The sequence below is a fragment of the Nuphar pumila genome, chromosome 1, assembly GCF_984573655.1.
Source record: "Nuphar pumila chromosome 1, dmNupPumi1.hap1.1, whole genome shotgun sequence".
NCBI classification, from domain to species: Eukaryota; Viridiplantae; Streptophyta; class Magnoliopsida; order Nymphaeales; family Nymphaeaceae; genus Nuphar; species Nuphar pumila.
The window spans coordinates 22,020,647-22,040,530 of NC_143249.1; the positions used below are offsets into that span (position 1 = coordinate 22,020,647).

Genomic DNA, 19,884 nt, shown 5'->3' on the forward strand with positions numbered 1-19,884 from the left:
AGAAAGAAGACCATTCGGCTCCTATGGAACGTGATTCTAAAGTAGAGCTTTCTTTCAAGCTCAATGAATCCAATTATCTTATGTGGGCCTCCGCCATGGAAAATCATCTAAGAGGTAAGAAACTTTGGGGTTTTATTATGGGAACTACTCCCGAACCCTCTTTTGTTCTCACTAAAATTGAAAATGAGGTTGAAAAAACTTTGGATGGCGATGAACACATTAAAGCTATCAATGACCATCAATCCAAAATTGAGGATTGGGAAAGTAATCATGCCAAAATTTTGGCATGTTTATGAACAATGTGGACCTCAAAAATTGTGCAAATATTGCAAAATTTAGAAGAGCCAATGAGGCGTGGTTCTTTCTTAAGGGTATGTATACCCAAAAGGATCTTGCTAGACAATTTTTTTGTCAAGAGAAAAATCGTTCCACTAGACAAGCGGATATGAGTGTCCGTGACTACTTTAGCTCTTTAACCCCTCTTTGGGATGAGCTAGCTCTTCTTGAGCCTAAATGGGTGGCTCCGAAAGATATTGAGCTAAGAAGATAACAAATTGAAAAGGAGCACTTTTTCCAATTTCTTCATGGTCTATGACCGGAATATGAACAAGTTAGGGCATCCCTTCTCCATAGAAGTAAAGCCTTACCCATTGAAGACGCCCTTGCCAAAGTATGCCAAGAAGAAACTCGTATTGGCCTAAGTATCAAGAGTGATGAAGTTTTGACCGTTACTAGGGCCAGATCAAATGTAAAAGCATATAGACCTCCCCACTTTAACAAAAATAATGGATATAGAAAGGGAGTGATTTGTCACTATTGTAATGAACCGGGTCACATTAAACCGGTTTGCCCAAAGCTTAAAGGAAAAGTGGCCGCGGTTGGAGAAAATTCTCCAAAGAAGGAAGAAGAAAGTGTCAAAGAGGGAGATATCAAAGAAACTCTTAATCATATCTCCGAAATTCTCCAACATCTTCTCAAGACTTCTTCATCTTCAACATCCGAAGCCGCCATCGCCTACTCTTCTTTACCTCCAAGTATGTGGATACTAGACTCTGGTGCTTCTTTTCACATAACATCATATAAAAACTCGCTTTCTAATGTGCTTTCCGAACCCATATCTTCTTATGTTTCAACGGCCGATGGGACATCTTTAAAAATTGAGAGTATTGGAACACTTGATTTTAAAACTTCCCAAACCTTCTTTGTTCCTAAAGAGTCGTTCCAAAAATTAATCTAAATCTTTTTTCCGTTTCCCAAATCACCGATCATGGATGCCAAGTCTCTTTCTCACCTAAAGATTGCACTGTGTAGGATCTCCAGTCAGGGAAGCTGATTGGGCAAGGCCATAGAAGGGGTGATCTCTATTTTATGGACTTTTTGACTCTTCCATCTAAGTCATCTTGCAATCTTGTAAAGGACAAAAGTATTGGTATTTGACATGAGAGACTTGGTCATCCAAATTTTGTAAAAATGTCTCTTTTTTCTTTTTTGAACAATACTTGTAAAGACAATCACATGACTTGTAAAGATTGCATTTTTGGGAAATCTAAAGCTACTCCATTTCCTCAAAGAAATTACTTCACCACTCGGCCTTTTGAACTTGTTCATTCCGATGTATGGGGACCTTCCCCTATTTTGTCCAAAGGAGGTTTTTCATACTATGTGGTCTTTATTGCTGACTTCACTCGATTTACATGGATTTACTTCTTAAGTCGCAAATCCGAAGTTTTTTCCTTCTTTAAAGAATTCCATGCGATGGTCAAAAATCAATTTTTGGGAAATCTATCAATTCTTAGGTCCGATTCGGGAGGTGAATACATGTCAAATGAATTTTAAAACTATTTAAAAGAAAACGGAATTTGCCATCAACGTTCTTGTCCAAACACTCCGCAACAAAATAGTCTTGCGGAAAGAAAGCATAGGCACATAATAGAAACCACAAGAACCTTGTTAATCTCAAAAAATATTCCAAAATCCTTTTGGGCCGAAGCGGTTCTAACCTCAACATATCTCATCAATAGAACTCCATCTTCTTTAAAAAATCTTTCTCCATTTGAGAAACTTTACAATATGTCTCCCGATTATAAAAGACTAAGAATTTTCGGATGTAAATGCTTTGTTTTAACTTACAAAAATGATAAACTTTCTTCTAGAGCTATTGAATGCATTTTTCTTAGGATATGGCGAAAAACAAAGGTTATCGATGCGTTGACATATTCAATAATAAACTTTATATCTCAAAATATGTCACATTCTTAGAAGAAGAAAATGGTTTTTCACATAAACCAAATGAAGATATTGATTATTCCTTTTTATTTGACTTGTTACCTCAAGAAAAGGTCATCGATGATAATGTTGAATCTAGCGAATCACTCATAGACGATTTTGTTGAATCTCCAAATGATGACCAAAATTTAGAAGAAAATGTACAAAGGCAAATACAAGTCTACTCTAGAAGAAATGAAAGTAATCCTCCTTGTGCCCTTGAAAAATTCTCTCAAAATGAGTCAATTGAAGAATCCTCTCATAGAAGATCAAATCGTATTTCAAAAATACCAAATAGATTTGTATCTTATGATTCTTTTTCTCCAAATTTTCGGGCATGTCTGCTTGCTCTTCACTCAATTCATGAACCAACTCATTATAATGATGCTAGACAATATGCTCATTGGAATGAAGCAATGGAACTGGAACTTAATGCACTTAAGAAAGCTCAAACTTGGGAAATTGTTGATCCGCCCAATGGCAAGAAACACATTGGATGTCGATGGGTTTTTAAAGTAAAAACTAGGAGCGATGGATCTTTAGAAAGATATAAGGCCAGGTTAGTAGCCAAGGGATATGCCCAAGAGTATGGAGTAGATTATGATGAAACCTTTGCCCCTGTTGCTCAAATGACTAGTGTTCGAGCTCTTATTGCAATAGCCTCTGCTAAAAAATGGCCAATTTTTCAACTAGATGTCAAAAATGTCTTTTTAAATGAAAATTTAAATGAAGAAGTTTACATGGAACCACCACCGGGTATGAATTTAAATGGTAAAATTTTGAAATTAAAAAAGGCCTTATATGAACTTAAGCAAGCTCCTAAAGTTTGGTATGATAAGTTTAGTAATGTATTAATCAATTTAGGATTTACTTCTTGTTATACTGACACTGCTCTTTTTGTTAAGAAAACATGTAATTTCATTGTTATTCTTCTGTTATATGTTGATGATATGATCATCACCGGGAATGACAAAAAGGGGGTAAATGATGTGAAGTCTATGTTAAAAGAAACTTTTGATATGTCTGACCTTGGATTCTTGAGATATTTTCTAGGAATTGAAGTGGCTTACTCCCCACGAGGATACATTTTATCTCAAATGAAATTGGCAGCTGACATTTGTACCAAATCAGGAATATCTGATGAAAAGAAAGTTGAGACTCTCAAAGTTATCAATGCAAAACTGAGACTTGAAGATGGTGTTTTTCTTGAGGATCCAACCCCCTATCGTCAATTAATTGGATCTCTCACCTATTTATCCATCACCCGTCCAGATATAGCTCATGCGGTTCATGCTACAAGCCAGTTTCAGCATGCACCTAGTACAGTTCATATGGCGACTGTGATGAGAATTGTGTGATACATCAAAAATACCATCTCCAAGAGACTCTTCTTATCCTCTTCCTCATCTCTTGAATTAGCTGCTTTTACTGATGCTGACTGGGGAGGAAATTCCAATGATCGTATCTCAACTACTGGTCTTTGCATTTTTTTAGGTGAATCTCTCATCTCGTGGAGATGCAAGAAGCAGCAAAAGGTCTCACTATCATCTACTGAAGCTGAATATCGGGCTATGGCAATGACAACAATGGAAATCGTGTGGCTCATAGGACTCCTTAGTGACATGGGTGTCCTCATTTCCTCTCCCACCAAGCTCTGCTGTGATAACAAAAGTGCGATCTACATTGTAAGCAATCATACGTTTCACGAACGGACCAAGCATATCGAGATGGATTGCCACTACGTTCGAGATGAATACCTCAGAGGAACTATCACATTACCATATGTCACTTCAGAATATCAACTGACTGACTTCTTCACCAAAGCGCTCCCCACTCCACGATTTATGTTTCTTCTTAGCAAACTTTCGGTCGTCTCCCCGTAAAGTTTGAGGGGGCGTGTTAAATTATGTATATATATATATATACTTATATATATACATACGTATATATATAAGTATATATATACATATATGTATATATATACAATTTTTCCTTTTATTCTCAAAATACCCGATAGGGGTATTTTAGTAAATCCCCATGTAAACCCTTTTTCCTTTTTTATTTTTCTTTTCTTCTCTTTTTCTTTTTTCCCTTTTATTTTTTTCTTTTTTTTTTTACCTTTTTGTAAGACCACAAGGGCCCCACTCATGTAGTCGTTGGGGCCCCAACGGTCATATTTATGACCGTTGGGGCTCCCAACGACTACATGGGAGCCCCTTGTGGTCCCCCTCTTCAAGGCTTCCTCCTCTATAAATAGAGGAGGTTTCCTCTTGTATTGTAAGGGTTGTCCACCCTCTTCTTTCTTTCTTCAATAATATCCAACTTATGACTTTTGGTCATTTTTCCCTTTAGTGGGTTTTTTGTATACACTTTTAGTGTTTGTGTTCTTGGCTCTTGGAATCACTCTTAAAGAGTGATTTGCTTTATTGGTGCTTCCGCAGCCCCTTTTTTCATTACACAAACCACCGTAAACGATTTTCTCTCATCTTATTTTCAATGGATGCAACGCCTACCTTCTTACGTATCTCCTCGTTTTGAATCTTATCTTTTATTGTATTTCTACACATCCATCGAAGCATACGCATCTCAGCTACACTCATTTTTTGAATATGATGTCTCTTTGCATCCCAGCATTCTGTACCATATAGTAAAGTGGGCCTAATTGTCGTCCTATAAAACTTTCCCTTCAACCGCAATGGCATTCTACGATCGCACAACATTCTGAAATTCTGACAGAAGAGATCAATTTTTGGACAGGTGACAATGGACGGCTAACAACATGATGTTAGTGTAGGTCATTGATGTCATAGGTAACTTTTCCTTTTTCAAAACAAAATAAAGATCAATTAGTTTGTGGATCCATGCAGACGAAAAAAATAGAAGGAATAAAAAAGAGATTGGGGGAGAAGAAGAAAATAAGAGGAAAAGTTAAGAATAAGGGAATAGAAAAAATAGGCTAGTGAGACAATGATGAGAGGAAGGATAAAGAAGACCACGGAAGAACACATAAAATTAAGAAAAGCAAAAAGTACCTTTACATGCTGAAGAAGGTCCTTCTTTCATGAGATCACTGGATCATATCTCACCTCATTGAAGAACTTGGGCTCTAATACCATGTAAAGAAGAAGAATAGAAAAAGAAGAAAATGATGAGTTGTAGAAAGTCCAAAACCCTTTATTGCATTAGGGTTGGATGGTTCTTTAAGAAGTATATATAGAGTACCATACATGTGGCAGATTACAAAAATGTTCCTAGTTAGTGGTTACACGGATTGAAATGTTAAAAGCAAATACAAAATATTAAAATTGAGTCAATATTTGCACATGCCCTCCATAGTAAAGATTTTCATCATGGATCATGGATGCAATACATTATCCAAATCTTGTTTGCATTCCCACAAATATCACAATAAAATCTAGTTATGCTAAAGAAGGTGATATTTGAAATATCATGATTTTATAGTTACCTGAAATTACCATGATAAGATCATCTCCAAAATATCACTGATATTTATGACATAGTACCTGTCATATCTTTTTCCATGAACATTTTACATACTCTAGCAAGGTGATGACATTTCTCATTCTCACAGAGATAGTTTAAATTACTTGATAGCTCCCACACTCTGTCCGATCCTACGAAGTAATCCTCACCACTCTACCAAAAGCCAGCAGGGATTCTCAAGAGTTTGTCCTTATCATGATACATTATAGATTATTCACTGTGACTTTAATTTTTTGTATTGTTTTGATTTGGACTATCACACAATGATAGGTACATTGTGTAAATTCATTATACTTAAATACAGCCGTTTAAGCTTGGGTAATAATAGATGATTTTTTAAGGGAAGAATCCGAAGAAACTTCCTGTGCAAATGTGTGTGGCATTAAGAGCCCATGAGGTCTCTGCTTATCTGGTAGGTGTAACTCGTGAACTTCACCAAGCAGACAAGACTTCACGAGTTTCAAACCCATGGTTGCAATCCTTTACCGTGAGGCTGAAGTTGGGTGTACTCCCTGGTGAGCAAGGGTGGGGGGGGGGGCAGTTATACCAATGAACTTGGTGAGCAGGGCAGCTCTTCCATATCCCAAAAAAATAATTAAAAGCTAAACTGCTTGGGTTTTGTATCAATAGTTTTGTCAGACGACTTTTGTGGTAGACCCAAGGTACATCTGATATCTAGGCCTGATGCATAGAATTGCTAAGATTAGCAATAGTCACAGCTGCTAATGTCATCTTTCCCTGTAGTGATGAATATACTCAAGAAGGACGAAACAAAAAAGGAAAAGGTCACATTGTTTATAAATCAAGAGTCAGGTGTCACCTGAATTGCATAAAAGAGTCAGACTAGTTTTGTACAATTTTGTATATTGAGTCGAGTATGTATTGGGACCCTTGTTTTTTTTTGTATTGTTTTCCATGTTGGGTACATTCTTTTTGTAAACAGTATTGGTTATTCACCACAATTTGTTCAGGTGAACATTGCATTCTGAAAAGATGGTGTATAGCCTTTACCTCATTGAACTTTTGTGGAATATTCAATTAATGAAATTATTTTGTATTTTCCGTTATATAAAGAATTCTCTTGTTAAGGATGACTTTATTTCCCATCCAGTTTGGTTTTAAAGAAAACCCCTTTGAATAGTATTCCTTCCGCCATGTTTTAAAATAGCCAAATCTTTTTATATATTAAAAAAATAGCCCAATTTTTTAGAGCATTACAGTCTTGGTATCAAAGCAGAATTCCTAGAATAGTCCCAGATCAAATCCAGAAGTTTGAGATCCACATCCTGTCAACTGCCTTACCCTGTTAACTTGGGTAGTCATTTGAGTAGGGATACTTTATGAATTATGATTGTTTGTTTAAGTTGTATGTCTAAGAGAGTTTGTGCTTACTTGTGCTTGATATATAGCTTTGTGGCCTCGTAGTGATTAGATCTTGTTTTTGCATTTTTAGATATCGAGGTACCCTGGTGACTGGGTGAGCCAGAGAGACTTCATTATGGAGACCCTCACTACTCTAACTCAGACCGTAGAGACGCAGACTCCGCAGGGAGTAACATATAATAGATTCACGGATCTGAACCCCTCAGCGTTTACAGGGAAGTCAGACCCAGATAAGCTGGTTAGAGGAGATAGAGAATGTGTTTAAGATTCTCGAAGTGCCTGACAACAATAGGAAGTTGTTCGGGACCTACCGATTGATAGAGGATACAGTCAAGTAGCGGAAGGCCACAAAGCAGATCAGATTCGGAGTCGTCACTGTGATCCTATGGGGAGATTTTAGATTGACATTCTAGGACCAGTATTTCTCTGAATTTTTCATGGATAAGAAGTGTAACGCCCCAAATTTCAAACTTGCGAACATTTTCAGAAAAACAGGCAAGAGACTAGAAATATCTCTTTCCTTCAGAGTTTGATTATGAAATCAAAGGAAGATTTTTCTTTGATAAATCATAAGGCAAGCTGACAACTTTGGGCACGTTAGCTAAAAGAACCAAAACTCACAAGATTCGGATATCCTAAGGGAAATCTGATACAAACCCAAGCGTCCAGGACGCGAGCTAAGAGTAGGAAGAAGAAATCTTGAAGTCATCTTGCAATCGCGCCATCGCCCGTAGAGTACCTAATCATCACCTGTACCCATAGAATGGGTTAGTTTCGCGAAAAACTAGTAGGTGCACAAGAGAGACTAACAGGAAACTGAATTAAGTACATTTAATTCAGTAGGCTACGCAGTTTAAAGCAGATAGGCAGTTAAACAGGTAAGCAATGCAAGCAGGTGAATAGTGAAAACACGTAAGTAGTACAAGTGAATCAGCAGTGCAAGCGCGTAAGCAGTGCAAACACTAAGCAGTGCAACTGACCAACGCAGCATACGATCCATTTGATCGTAAGCTATGAACTACTACGCAACAAGCTTGTCCTCGTTCCTAGAACGAGGTCTCTGCATCTAATCACCACCAGGACATAGTTTGTCACTCACTACTTCTAACCAACGCTTTGTCCTGAACGACCTTAATCTATCATCATCTCTCAAAGTCTTATGCGGCTAACCGTCACCGGTTATGACGCACTAAGGCGTCATACCTTCTCAGAAAAGCTCACCCTTCCGTAGAAGGTCCAAAACATTATCACTAACTCAAATCGCTAACGATCTGATTCTCACACCTGAGTCAAGCATGTAATCATGCTAAAACAGAAAGCCGAAACTATGAATTCATAGTTGGCTATCACAAACAATCTCATAAGATCGTCACAGCTCACCATAACTTTCTATGGTAAGCAAAAACACAAGATCCACATCGGATCGCTCGGTCCGGGAGATATACGACCTGACAAGGAATTCCGCCCTAGATGGTATACCTGGTCTTGGACCATACACTTCCTCGCAGGAGTTCACCGTCTTTGCAGCTACCCGTTCGTGGACAATGTACATCCTCACAGAGAATCTACCATTCTAGCCGGGTACCTGGTCTTGATCATACACGCCCTCGCAGATAAATCCTTTGGAGATCAGGTACTCGACAGACACCCCACTCAGTGATGCATGCATCAATAATCGACTGCTCTAAACCATTGACCGCCTCGAGGTCGGTAGCCACAATATGGGCACAAGCATACATATCAGCAATGTGCATCGTATCACTTCACATAGAAGCATAATATCCTACGCATCGTGTTATTGCCACAAAGAATATTGCAATCCTCAAATGGGCCCTCAAAGCATGTGTAAACGACACATGAGAACGCGCAGATATAGCAATCCAGTTGATTCTATGGGCGAAGGGTAACTAACTTTACCCGTCAGCCAAACAAAACAACTGAATAAGACAAGCACTCATAACAATGCTCGTAAAACATATAATTACCATAAAATGGCTCAGTCCATCAACAAGTAATTAAATTAATCGTAAGGCATAAACCATTACATCACAAGCCATTCATAAACAATCATACGACAACAGTTATATCACAATATGTAAGCAGCTTATAAGACAAGCGGCCACATCAATCCTAGTTGCCACCAGTTCGTAGATTACGAGTTGTATGCAATCACATCAATCATAAGAGATATAAGTCAACAAGTGCTATGCTACAATAAGCACCAAATAGTTCGACCAAAGGATAAAGCAAGTCACATGCTAATATGTAGCAACTGGCATAATGCTATTATTATAAACATTTAACTAGTATGAGAAGCTCCTTATTACTCCGCAAAGAACTGCGTAAGCAGTTTAACCAACTAGAGTAATGCCTTGACAGGCGTGCACAGCTCAACGAGAAGCATACTGAACTACCGAACAAGCAAGCGATTCAGTAGTGCAAGCGAATCAATAGTGCAAGCGAATCGATAGTACAAGTGAGTCAGTAATGCAAGCGAATCAGTAGTGCAAGTGAATCTCACGACCTAACGACCAGTGTGAACAAACCTTATGTTTCGATAATTACTGGCCTGCGGGTACGCGCAGGCAAAACGTAGAAACAACTGAGACTAGTTCGAGCGTCTGTTATTCTATGTATTTTCAATAACCCGAATAGCTAGTTGAGTCCGCTCCAAAGGGGACGGCTTTAGCCGAGAGAGGATTCCCCAGAGGCTGAAAAGCAGTGCCACAGATGGATCCAACTTCTGCAGAAGTCTTGAGCTAACTATTGTAGCCCCTTTCCCCTTAACTCCAATGACTGGGGAGGCCGGATCATTGCCCGTGGGGTGGTTGTTAACAACCTGTCCATTGGAGTTTTGTACCGCTCTATCCTTTCCCTTGACAGACAACCAGAAGCGAATGGGTGCGTTAGGGGTTGCTTAACTAACGACTCATCCTATGTTGTGGTCTTTAAACCACTCGAGCATCTTGCCTGTGAAGGCGAATGTGAGGCCATTTATGTGATTACAGCATTTTGCATTTATCGTTGTTCAAGGTCGCACGACCGTCTCATCCGATCATTGCAGTACTAGACGTGTCATGCACGACTACAAGTATTCTAGGATGAAGGGGGTATAGCTCCTCAATAGAAGCCTCAACAGGAGTGTTTCACAAAGATGTAAAGTTTATCAACTTTACTCTATCTTTTGAAACAGCAGTACCTTGTGCCAACATTATGCATGTGATTATCTCGAATCACATCCGCTATCGGGGTATCTACATGTCTCGCATGACTCGATACCGGCCTCGATAGATGGGATACGGGTTTCTCAACAGAACACCCACTAAGAAGTTCGCTCGAACCCCCAATTCGAGATTACCCGAGATAAGCCAAGAAGGCGAGCAAAACCAGTCAGTCACATCCTTTCAAATGCTTCGATTTGGAGTAGTCTTTGATGCTTTTGCGCAGCTTCCTAAAATCTCAAGTCGACTCTGCAGGACTGCGCACACGAAGAGACAGGATCCTTGCGAGGTATCCCTCTCCTTAGACGAAGATGTGTCGCTCGCTCCCGACTGAACTCTTGTCGCAAGAGGGAGAGTGGCAAATGCCCCCTTGCATCCTCCATGAGGATGCCTTTAAGGCATACGCAAAGAGCAAGAACCTGCACGTCATCTGCAAAAGCAAGGCAATACCAACACATATGCAAAAGCAAGAGCCTAGGCGCAAAGCGCGACGGCAAAGTAAAGGCGATAAGCAGAAGTGCAACGCAAACCCTCGCACAACGCGCAACGACAAGTAAAAACTGTAAGCAGGAGTGCAATGCAGAACCTTTGCACGATGCGCAACGGCAAAGTAAAGGGACTGTAAACAGGAGTGCAACACAAAACCTGTGCGCGATGCGCAACGACAAAGTAAAGGACAAGGATCGTGAAACTGCGTTCTTGAGTTAAATGCGTACTCGTATAAATATATATGATATATATATGCATATATATTTATTTAATTGTCCTTTTTAGTTAATTGAACTCAATTCAATTGTCCAAGTCTGCTGTGCAATCTTCCCCTACCTTTGAGAGTTGCAAGCTTGCTGTCGTCCGCGGATGTACGTGATTGGCGGCTCGGGTCGCGGAGCGCGAACGAGATCCGTCGTACGAGCTGCAAAAGTAACGATCTTAGCAAGCTACCACCAAAAATAGAAGGTCAGGCGCACTGTCGTCATCCTGACGTAAAGGAAGCAGAGGCAGGGGCATCGTACACATGCGCACCTGCTATAAGCGCAAGGAGCAGGGGCAAGGCCACGAGCCCCTGCTGACATGCTGTCAGCAAACAACGGGGAGGCAGGGGGGGTTGCTCCCCTGCCCTCCGAAAGCAAGGGTAGGCAGGGTTGTGCCCCTGCCTGCCGAATACACGCAAACAAGCAGGAGTGAAGCCCCTGCCTGACGCCCGAGAAGAGGGAGCAGGGAGGGGCTCGGCCCCTCCTGCATGCTACGAAGGTAGGGAGGGTCGAGCCCTCCCCTACGAAGATCTAAGGCAGGGAGGGCTCGAGCCCCTCCCCACGATAGATAGAGGCAGGGAGGGTCGGACCCTCCCCTGCGCACCCAAATAGGGGAACCGAAAAAGGGGCAGGGGCCTTCAGCCCCTGCTGGAACAATAAAAAGGGTAGGGGCCGATGGCCCCTGCTAGGAAAATTAGCAGAGAGAGAGAGAAACGCAAGAGCCCCCCCTGCTGCCTTTGGAAGAGGAGACAGCGAGGGGTGCTCGGCACCACCCTCTGGGGAGACCCAGAGCGAGAGGCAAGGGAGGGAGTCCCCCTGCCGACGGGTGGCGACGACAGGGGGTCAGTCCCCCTATCGATCGACCCCAAAAGAGAGAGGCAAGGGGGGGAAATCCCCCTGCCGACGAGGGGCGACGACAGGGGCTCAGCCCCCCTGTCAGTCGACTCCAAACAGAGAGAGGCAAGGGGGGAAATCCCCCTGCCAACGAGGGGCGACGACAGGGGCTCAACCCCCCTGTCAGTCGACCCCAAACAGAGAGAGGCAAGGGGGAAATCCCCCTGCCAACGAGGGGCGACGACAGTGGCTCAGCCCCCCCCCCCCCCCCCCCCCTGTCAGTCGATCCCAAGAGAAAAGCAGGGGGTAACCCCCCTGCCGATGGGTGGCGAGGAAAACGAGAGGGGAAAAAGGGGGAAAATAGGGGAGAAGAGGCGTACCTAAGGCTGCCGGAAGGAGAGGGTCCTCGATGGGGTTGCTCGGCAACACAGAGGCCGACAAGGAGGGTCGCAGGTGGCGAGAGAGACCGAGAGGCGGTGAGGGGGAGAGACAGTGAGGGGGAGAGAGTCAGCGAGGGGGGGGGGGGCGTATTTGAAACCCCCCTGCCTTGTTTTCTAAAGAAGGCTCGAGGGAGGCGGTGAGGTTGTGCCCGACCGCCTCTCCCTTTTGGATCCGGGTCGGATCCAAATCTGGATCCGACCCGGGTCGAACAATTTTTTTTTCATTTATTACAAGAAGGCTCAAGAATATTTGGATTTGAAGCAAGGCAGTTTGACTGTGATGGAGTATTCGAGAGGACTCATAGATGGGCTTTGCAAACAGGTTCTAAAAGGATGACAGCAGACGTTGCTAGAGGCAGTTGAATCTACGAGCATCTTAGATGAGGATTGGAGGTCCCCTAAGAAGGTTCAGACTAGGACAGATTCAACAGTAGAGGCAGTTGCTGGCTAGTGTAGGCATTGTCAAAGAGATTATGAAGGTCACCCTTGTCCCTGTGAGACGGGAGCACGTATTAGGTGTGGTCAGAAGGGTCATTTTATCAGATTCTGTCTACAGAGGTTGGCTCAACCTTAGCCATTAGAGCAGAGACTGATGCCACGGCAGATCTAGCAGCCACATCAGTCCCAACCAGTACAGCAACTGAGGGGGACCACGGGCTGAGTGTACGCAGCTACAGTTGACGAGGCGGGTGGTAGTGAGAGCATTAGCTACACTGACTTTCTGATCCATGATTTGCAATGTATCAGAGCATTTCTTTTTTTCTTAATCCTTTTCTTCCAGTATAGTGGGTCTACTATTAGGGCTTTTGCTAATTTTCTGAGCATGTGGGAATCATCCAACTGCCATTTCAACCACACTAGGGCACTATCTACTTCTCCATCTTATAGCCATGCATGCAAAGCACATGAAGTAGGTTCTTTAGAAATTTTGAAGAGGTCCACTTTTTCATCCTCCAATTTGGAAATTTCACATATTTCTCATACAGGATTCATGGTCTTCAGGCAAAGATCTTTGTCCAGCTATGCCACATATGTGCAGGTGCGGGTAGGGTGCGAATATGGCGATGCGGCACTTTGAAAAAACTTGGGTACGGGGGTGTAGAGTATATATATATATATATATATATATATATATATATATATATATATATATATATATATATATATATAATTTTTAACAGTTTTAAGTTAACACTACGTGTATTTGTATGCATTTATGTATTTATATATATATATATATATATATATATATATATATATATATATATATATACAACAACAACTACTCCTTCATCCCAAAACAATTGGGGTCAGCGATATGAACCAAAAAAGAAATTCATTTTGGGTCTTCCACATGAATCCTTTTCCTCCAAACATTTCTATCCAACGCCATGTCCTCGGTGAGGTTCAAAGCATTCATATCCTTTCCTATCATCTCCATCCAAGTCTTCCTAGGCCTACCCCGACCTCTTTTAACTAATATATTTTCCCATTTCTCCAACCTTCTAACTGGAGCATCATTAGGCCTTCGCCGAATATGTCCAAACCACCGTAAACGATTCTCTCGCATCTTATTTTCAATGGGTGCAACACCTACCTTCTTACGTATCTCTTCGTTCCGAATCTTATCTTTTATTGTATTTCCACACATCCATCTAAGCATCCGCATCTCAGCTACACTCATTTTTTGAATATGATGTCTCTTGGCAGCCCAACATTCCGTACCATAAAGTAAAGCGGGTCTAATAGTCGTCCTATAAAACTTTCCCTTCAACCGCAATGGCATTCTACGATCGCACAACACTCCAGTAGCACTTTTCCATTTCATCCACCCAACCTTTATCCTATGATTTACATCTCCATCAATTTCTCCATACTTTTGAATGATGGATCCCAAATATTTGAAATAATCATTCACCGGTATATCTTGCTCACCGAGCTTCACTACACTCCCATCACTACTTCGTTGCTTACTAAACCGACATTCCATATATTCAGTCTTACTCTTACTCAACTTAAAACCTCTAGCTTCCAATGTCTGTCTCCATAATTCTAACTTAGCATTAACCCCAGCTCTAGACTCATCAATCAAAACAATATCATCAGCAAACAACATACACCACGGTACATTTTCTTGAATTGATCTCGTAAGCTCATCCATCACTATCGCAAATAGGAAAGGGCTTAAAGCAGATCCTTGATGTAACCCAACCGTTATCGGAAAATTGGTTGTCACCCCTCCACAAGTGCGGACATTGGTTACTACTCCTTCATACATATCTTTAATTATACTAATGTACTTGAGAGAAACACCTTTCTTCATCATTGTCCACCAGAGAACGTCCCTAGGTACTCTATCGTATGCCTTCTCTAAATCAATAAAAACCATATGCAAATCTTTGTTCCTTTCTCTATATCTTTCAATAAGTTGTCTAAGAAGATGTATAGCTTCCATAGTTGATCTTCCAGGCATAAAACCAAATTGATTCTCCGATATCATGACAACCTTCCTCAACCTAGACTCAATCACCCTCTCCCAAAGTTTCATAGTATGACTCATGAGTTTTATACCACGATAGTTTGTGCAATCTTGTATATCACCCTTATTCTTATATAAAGGCACCAAAGTACTCTTCCTCCACTCATTAGGCATCTTATTTGTTCGCCAAATCAAGTTAAAAAGATTTGTCAACCATTCTAAACCTTTCTCTCCCAAGCATTTCCAAGCCTCGATAGGTATACCATCTGGGCCAACTGCCCTTCTTGATTTCATTTTCTTCAAAGCCTCTGCAATTTCTTTCTTTTGAATCTTGCGCATGAAGTCACGATTTATCTCATGAAAAGGAATGGAGAAGTCTCCAAGATCTTGAGCATGACTATCATTAAATAGCTTATCAAAATAATCTTTCCATCTCTCCTTAATCTCCTCATCTTTGACTAAAACCCTTTGCGTTTCATCTTTGATACATCTAACCATACCCAAATCCTTCGATTTCCTATCTCTCATCTTTGCAAGCCTATAAATATCCTTTTCGCCTTCTTTGGTATCCAACTTGTCATAAACCTCCTTATATACCTTAGCCCTCGCGTTTCGAACAACTTTTTTAGCTTCCTTCTTTGCTATCATATACTTCTCCAAATTCTCATTATCACGACTCTTACTTAGATTTCTATAACACTCTCTTTTAACCTTAATAGCTAATTTGACATCCTCGTTCCACCATGATGTATCCTTACCTAGTGGTGCACCGCCTTTAGACTCACCCAATACCTCCTTAGCTACTTTTCTCATACCACCCGCTATCTTATTCCACATTGATTCTGAATCCTCCTCGAGACACCAATCAACTTCCTTAACTACCTGCTCTACAAACATTCCTTGTTTAGCTCCTTTCAGTGCCCACCACTTAATTCTAGGATCTATCCTATGTCTATCCCTTTTGCGGCATTGTCTAATTCTAAGATCTAAAATTAAGACTCTATGTTGTGTAGCTACACTTTCTCCTGGTATAACCTTACAATCGATGCAACAACCCCTATCTCTCTTTCTAAGTAGGAAAAAATCTATCTGACTCGTATTAACCCCACTTTTAAATGTTACTAGGTGAGACTCCCTCTTCCTAAACCAAGTGTTTGCTAAGATCATATCATAGGACAAACAAAAATCTAAAATCCTTTCTCCACTTTCATTTCTTTCTCCTATACCATAGCCTCCATGGATATTCTCAAATCCATCCCTACTAATGCCTACATGTCCATTAAGGTCACCGCCGATGAAAAGCTTTTCTCCATAAGATGTCTCTTGTACTACTCCATCTAAATCTTCCCAAAATTGATGCTTAATGGAATCATCTAAACCTACTTGAGGTGCATAAACACTAATAATATTAATAATATTCGTACCTAATACTAATTTAATAAGTAAAATTCTATCACCCTTCCTACGGACCTCAACTACATTATCTATAAACTGACGACTCATAACAATCCCTACTCCATTCCTATTCCTATTTATTCCTGTATACCAAATCTTATATCCCCAAGGTTCTATCACTTTAGCTTTCTCACCTACCCATTTGGTCTCTTGAAGACATAAAATATCAATCTTTCTCCTACACATAACATCTACTAACTCTACCAACTTACCAGTTAAAGACCCTATGTTCCAAGTGGCTAACCTAATTTTATGGTCTTGGACTAACTTCTTTACCCCCACCCGTCCAACAAAGCGAGGGAACCCTTGCCTATTTGACACCACACCCGGGCGCCGGTGTGACGCGTCGCTTCTGGGCGACGACCTAGCAACCCTTGCACATTTATCACTGCCTCCGGGCCTAGAGAGTACAGCGCGTCGCTCAGTAGGGAACGCCCCAACGAAATTCTCATATTGGTTCATTTTCATAGGATATGACAAAGTTTTTATGCTGGCTGTCACAGGCCTACCGCAACCCTCCTCCTTTATCCGGGCTTGGGACCGGCAGTGTATAACTACACAGGCGGAGTTTGTCATATATATATATATATATATATATATATATATATATATATATATATATATATATATATATATATATATATATATAATATAGATAAAAATGGACTTGATTAGGGTTAACTTAATCTACTCTTGGATAGAAATGGACCTCAGTGTGGTTGACTTCACCTAACACAAAGGAAGTTGTGTCCAAGTGTCGCACCTGCCTAGGTGCGGGTGCGACACGGGTGCGGTGCCCTGTTAGAAGAGTCCATGTGACATAGTTGTCCAGTTAGGATGTTGACTACAAATAAAAGCATACTCTTCCCGTTTTTATCCATTTTCATGTGCTCCTTTGCTTCAGAAGCACATGCATGCATACATGGACAAAGGTGTGCATGCCTTAAACAAAGTAAATTAGCCTATTTAGAGTTGCTCCCATTGGAGCTGTGACTGCAAAAAACTAATCTTATCAATCCTTCCATGGAAGGGGTTATTGGCAAATTGTTGATGCAACTATTTGTGCACCCATAAGAAAGATTGAGAATACGATGCTTGCGTAAATTATGAGACAAGACAACCTGAAAACATTCATGGAATGGACAGTTAGACCCACTCAGTAGTCAGTATTAGAAATCTTTGACACCACACACATCCAAAAAGAGGCACGTACACTAAAAATGACTTTGATAAGAATTAGACCACTTAGACTTATTCCTATTAAACATACAACATACATTAACGACTCTTATTGACTGGTCGAGAATATGATGCTAGAATAAATCATTTAATGGGCTAACACAACCTTAATTTCGTTTATTAGATGGAATACTTAGTCAAGCTTAAGATTAGGAAAGATCAATACTGCATACATGCACGCATACATGTTCACACAAACACGTGTGCACACACACACACACATACATCACACAAAGGCATGCACCCAAGAAAAGGACATGTTATGAATTAGCCTTTCCCATCCACAATATCCTTTAAGAGAAACAATGATTTTTCTATGAACAGCTTACTATGCATCTTATTAACATGTTGAGAATATGTTGATTGAAAAACACAATGCAACAAACTTAACAGGATAGGACAGGAACAAAAGGGCTAAAAGGACAATAAGCATCAATAGGCAACATAGAATGCCAAAATAGGAGAAAATTCAGCTCCCGTGAAGACAGAATAGCAAATTGGTTACAGAATATTCATAAAACAGGAAAAGGTGGACTATGCAGATTAAAAAAAATTGTTAACAAAAGAACAAAGATAAACATCAAAAATGCCAATATAGAGAACCACTGGTTCAACATTCCTAACACAAGCACAGATCATTGACAACTTTTTCAGTCAACAAAACTAATTCAATATTGATGATGCTGTAGCATATGAAGAAAAGGAAAAGGATAGCATACACTCCAGAGCGCCAAGAGAGGACTTTATTCTTGTAACAAGCAATCTCAAAACGGATCCCATGCTTCTTTAGACGAACAACTGCAATGTTTGTTAATCTTTTCTGGCCAATTGGCTGGACCAATGTTTTTGACATATCCTTCCTTTACCACTATCTAGAGGGTATAAAGAAAAGGAGAAAACTAATGAACATCAATTTAAAATATAAAGATAACATTAAATTCAATATTTTAGCAAGTGACAGTCCTACATAAAAACTACTATGAAGTTAGAAGAAAAGATAACTTGCATTGCACTTGAATTTTACTCGACCATATTGGTTATCATTGTTTTGCTGCTCCCATATACTTTTTCTTACCAGGTGAAAGTATAAGGGAGAAGTTATCACATATATTCCATAGTTATTAGAAATGTGGTCACTAGCAGATATAAATATCAAAGCTTCTCTTGGTTGAAAATTTTAAATAAAGATTTAAAAGTCCGCCTCAATAGCACTGGTTAGAAGAAGCAAGAACATCAATGACAGACAGTTAGAGAGAATGGGGATCGAACCAAATTTACAAAAGCAAGGAAGGAAATGGCTATCCTCAACGCAATCAGCTTACCTTATAAACCTTAAGTTATAATTGTACAACATCTAAACCCATACACCACTTAAAAAAGATATTAATCAGTGAAGATGATGATGAACAAAAGACGATCCCCACCAAAACCTCCATGATTCAGACCCATACTTACAAAAGATCAGGGTCTAAACCCAAACCCACCAGCCATTGAAGTGGGACACAAGCCACAACCAATTAGTTATGGACATGAAATAATCAAGGACCATTGACTACACCTATGTTTCCAATTTTGACAACTAAATAAGCAAACATACAAAATTCATCTGTGTCTTCAATTTTTAGCACCACCAACCAAAAATTCCATCACTGGACATGTTCACCACACAATTTATATAGTATTTTTTTTTTGTAAAAAGGAAGAGAATATGCAAGTTCACAATAAGCAACTAAATTGGATAAAACCCTGCCATGGGGGAATACATTTTTAGGCTAATATCTCCGAATGGGGAGGTCTTGAATCCAACAATTTGTTGGAGAAATAAGACCAACTAAGCATGGGAAGAGCTGCACAAGATTTGTGAAGAGTGAGAGAACGATTTTCATCATGTTCCTTGAGGAACCACTGAAGCCATTTGTAAACAATAGTTGCAATTACGAGAAAATAGAACAGAAGTACGTGAAATCGAAAAATCTGGACCGAGAGAAACCGAGAACTCACCGGAAGCGCGTCTATTGAGGGGGAGAGAGAACGAGAACTTGGGTTTCCGGTGGAAGGCCGAGTCGCCAACGGATAGCTCGCCGGATGGAAAATTTACGCTACGTGGGCATGTCAATGGGATGGGTTTATATCGGGTACTTGATCTGAACCGAACCCGACTATCCGGGTATGGGTGTAAAGAATGCTGACCCGAACCCAACTCAAGTAACATGGAGCCGATACGGAAGTGACTTTGGGATTTCATTTTCTTGGACGATAAAGCTAAATCTTTTCAAAAATTAAAAAGATAAAAAAATACATTAATTTACAAT

General features: G+C 40.4%; 1 protein-coding gene across 1 annotated transcript in view; it reads right to left on the bottom strand.

Moving 5' to 3' along the window:
- Nucleotides 1–19,676, bottom strand: part of LOC149848318 (uncharacterized) — a 40,684-nt gene extending 21,008 nt beyond the window's left edge. Inside the window, exons 1-2 of the mRNA XM_089990530.1 lie at nt 19,574–19,676; nt 18,292–18,444 (exon numbers count right to left, since the gene is read on the bottom strand). Coding sequence (XP_089846656.1) covers nt 18,292–18,425 — 134 coding nt within the window. The 5' untranslated portion in view covers nt 18,426–18,444; nt 19,574–19,676. The remainder of the gene's footprint in view (nt 1–18,291; nt 18,445–19,573) is intronic.
- Nucleotides 19,677–19,884: the final 208 nt, after the last annotated feature.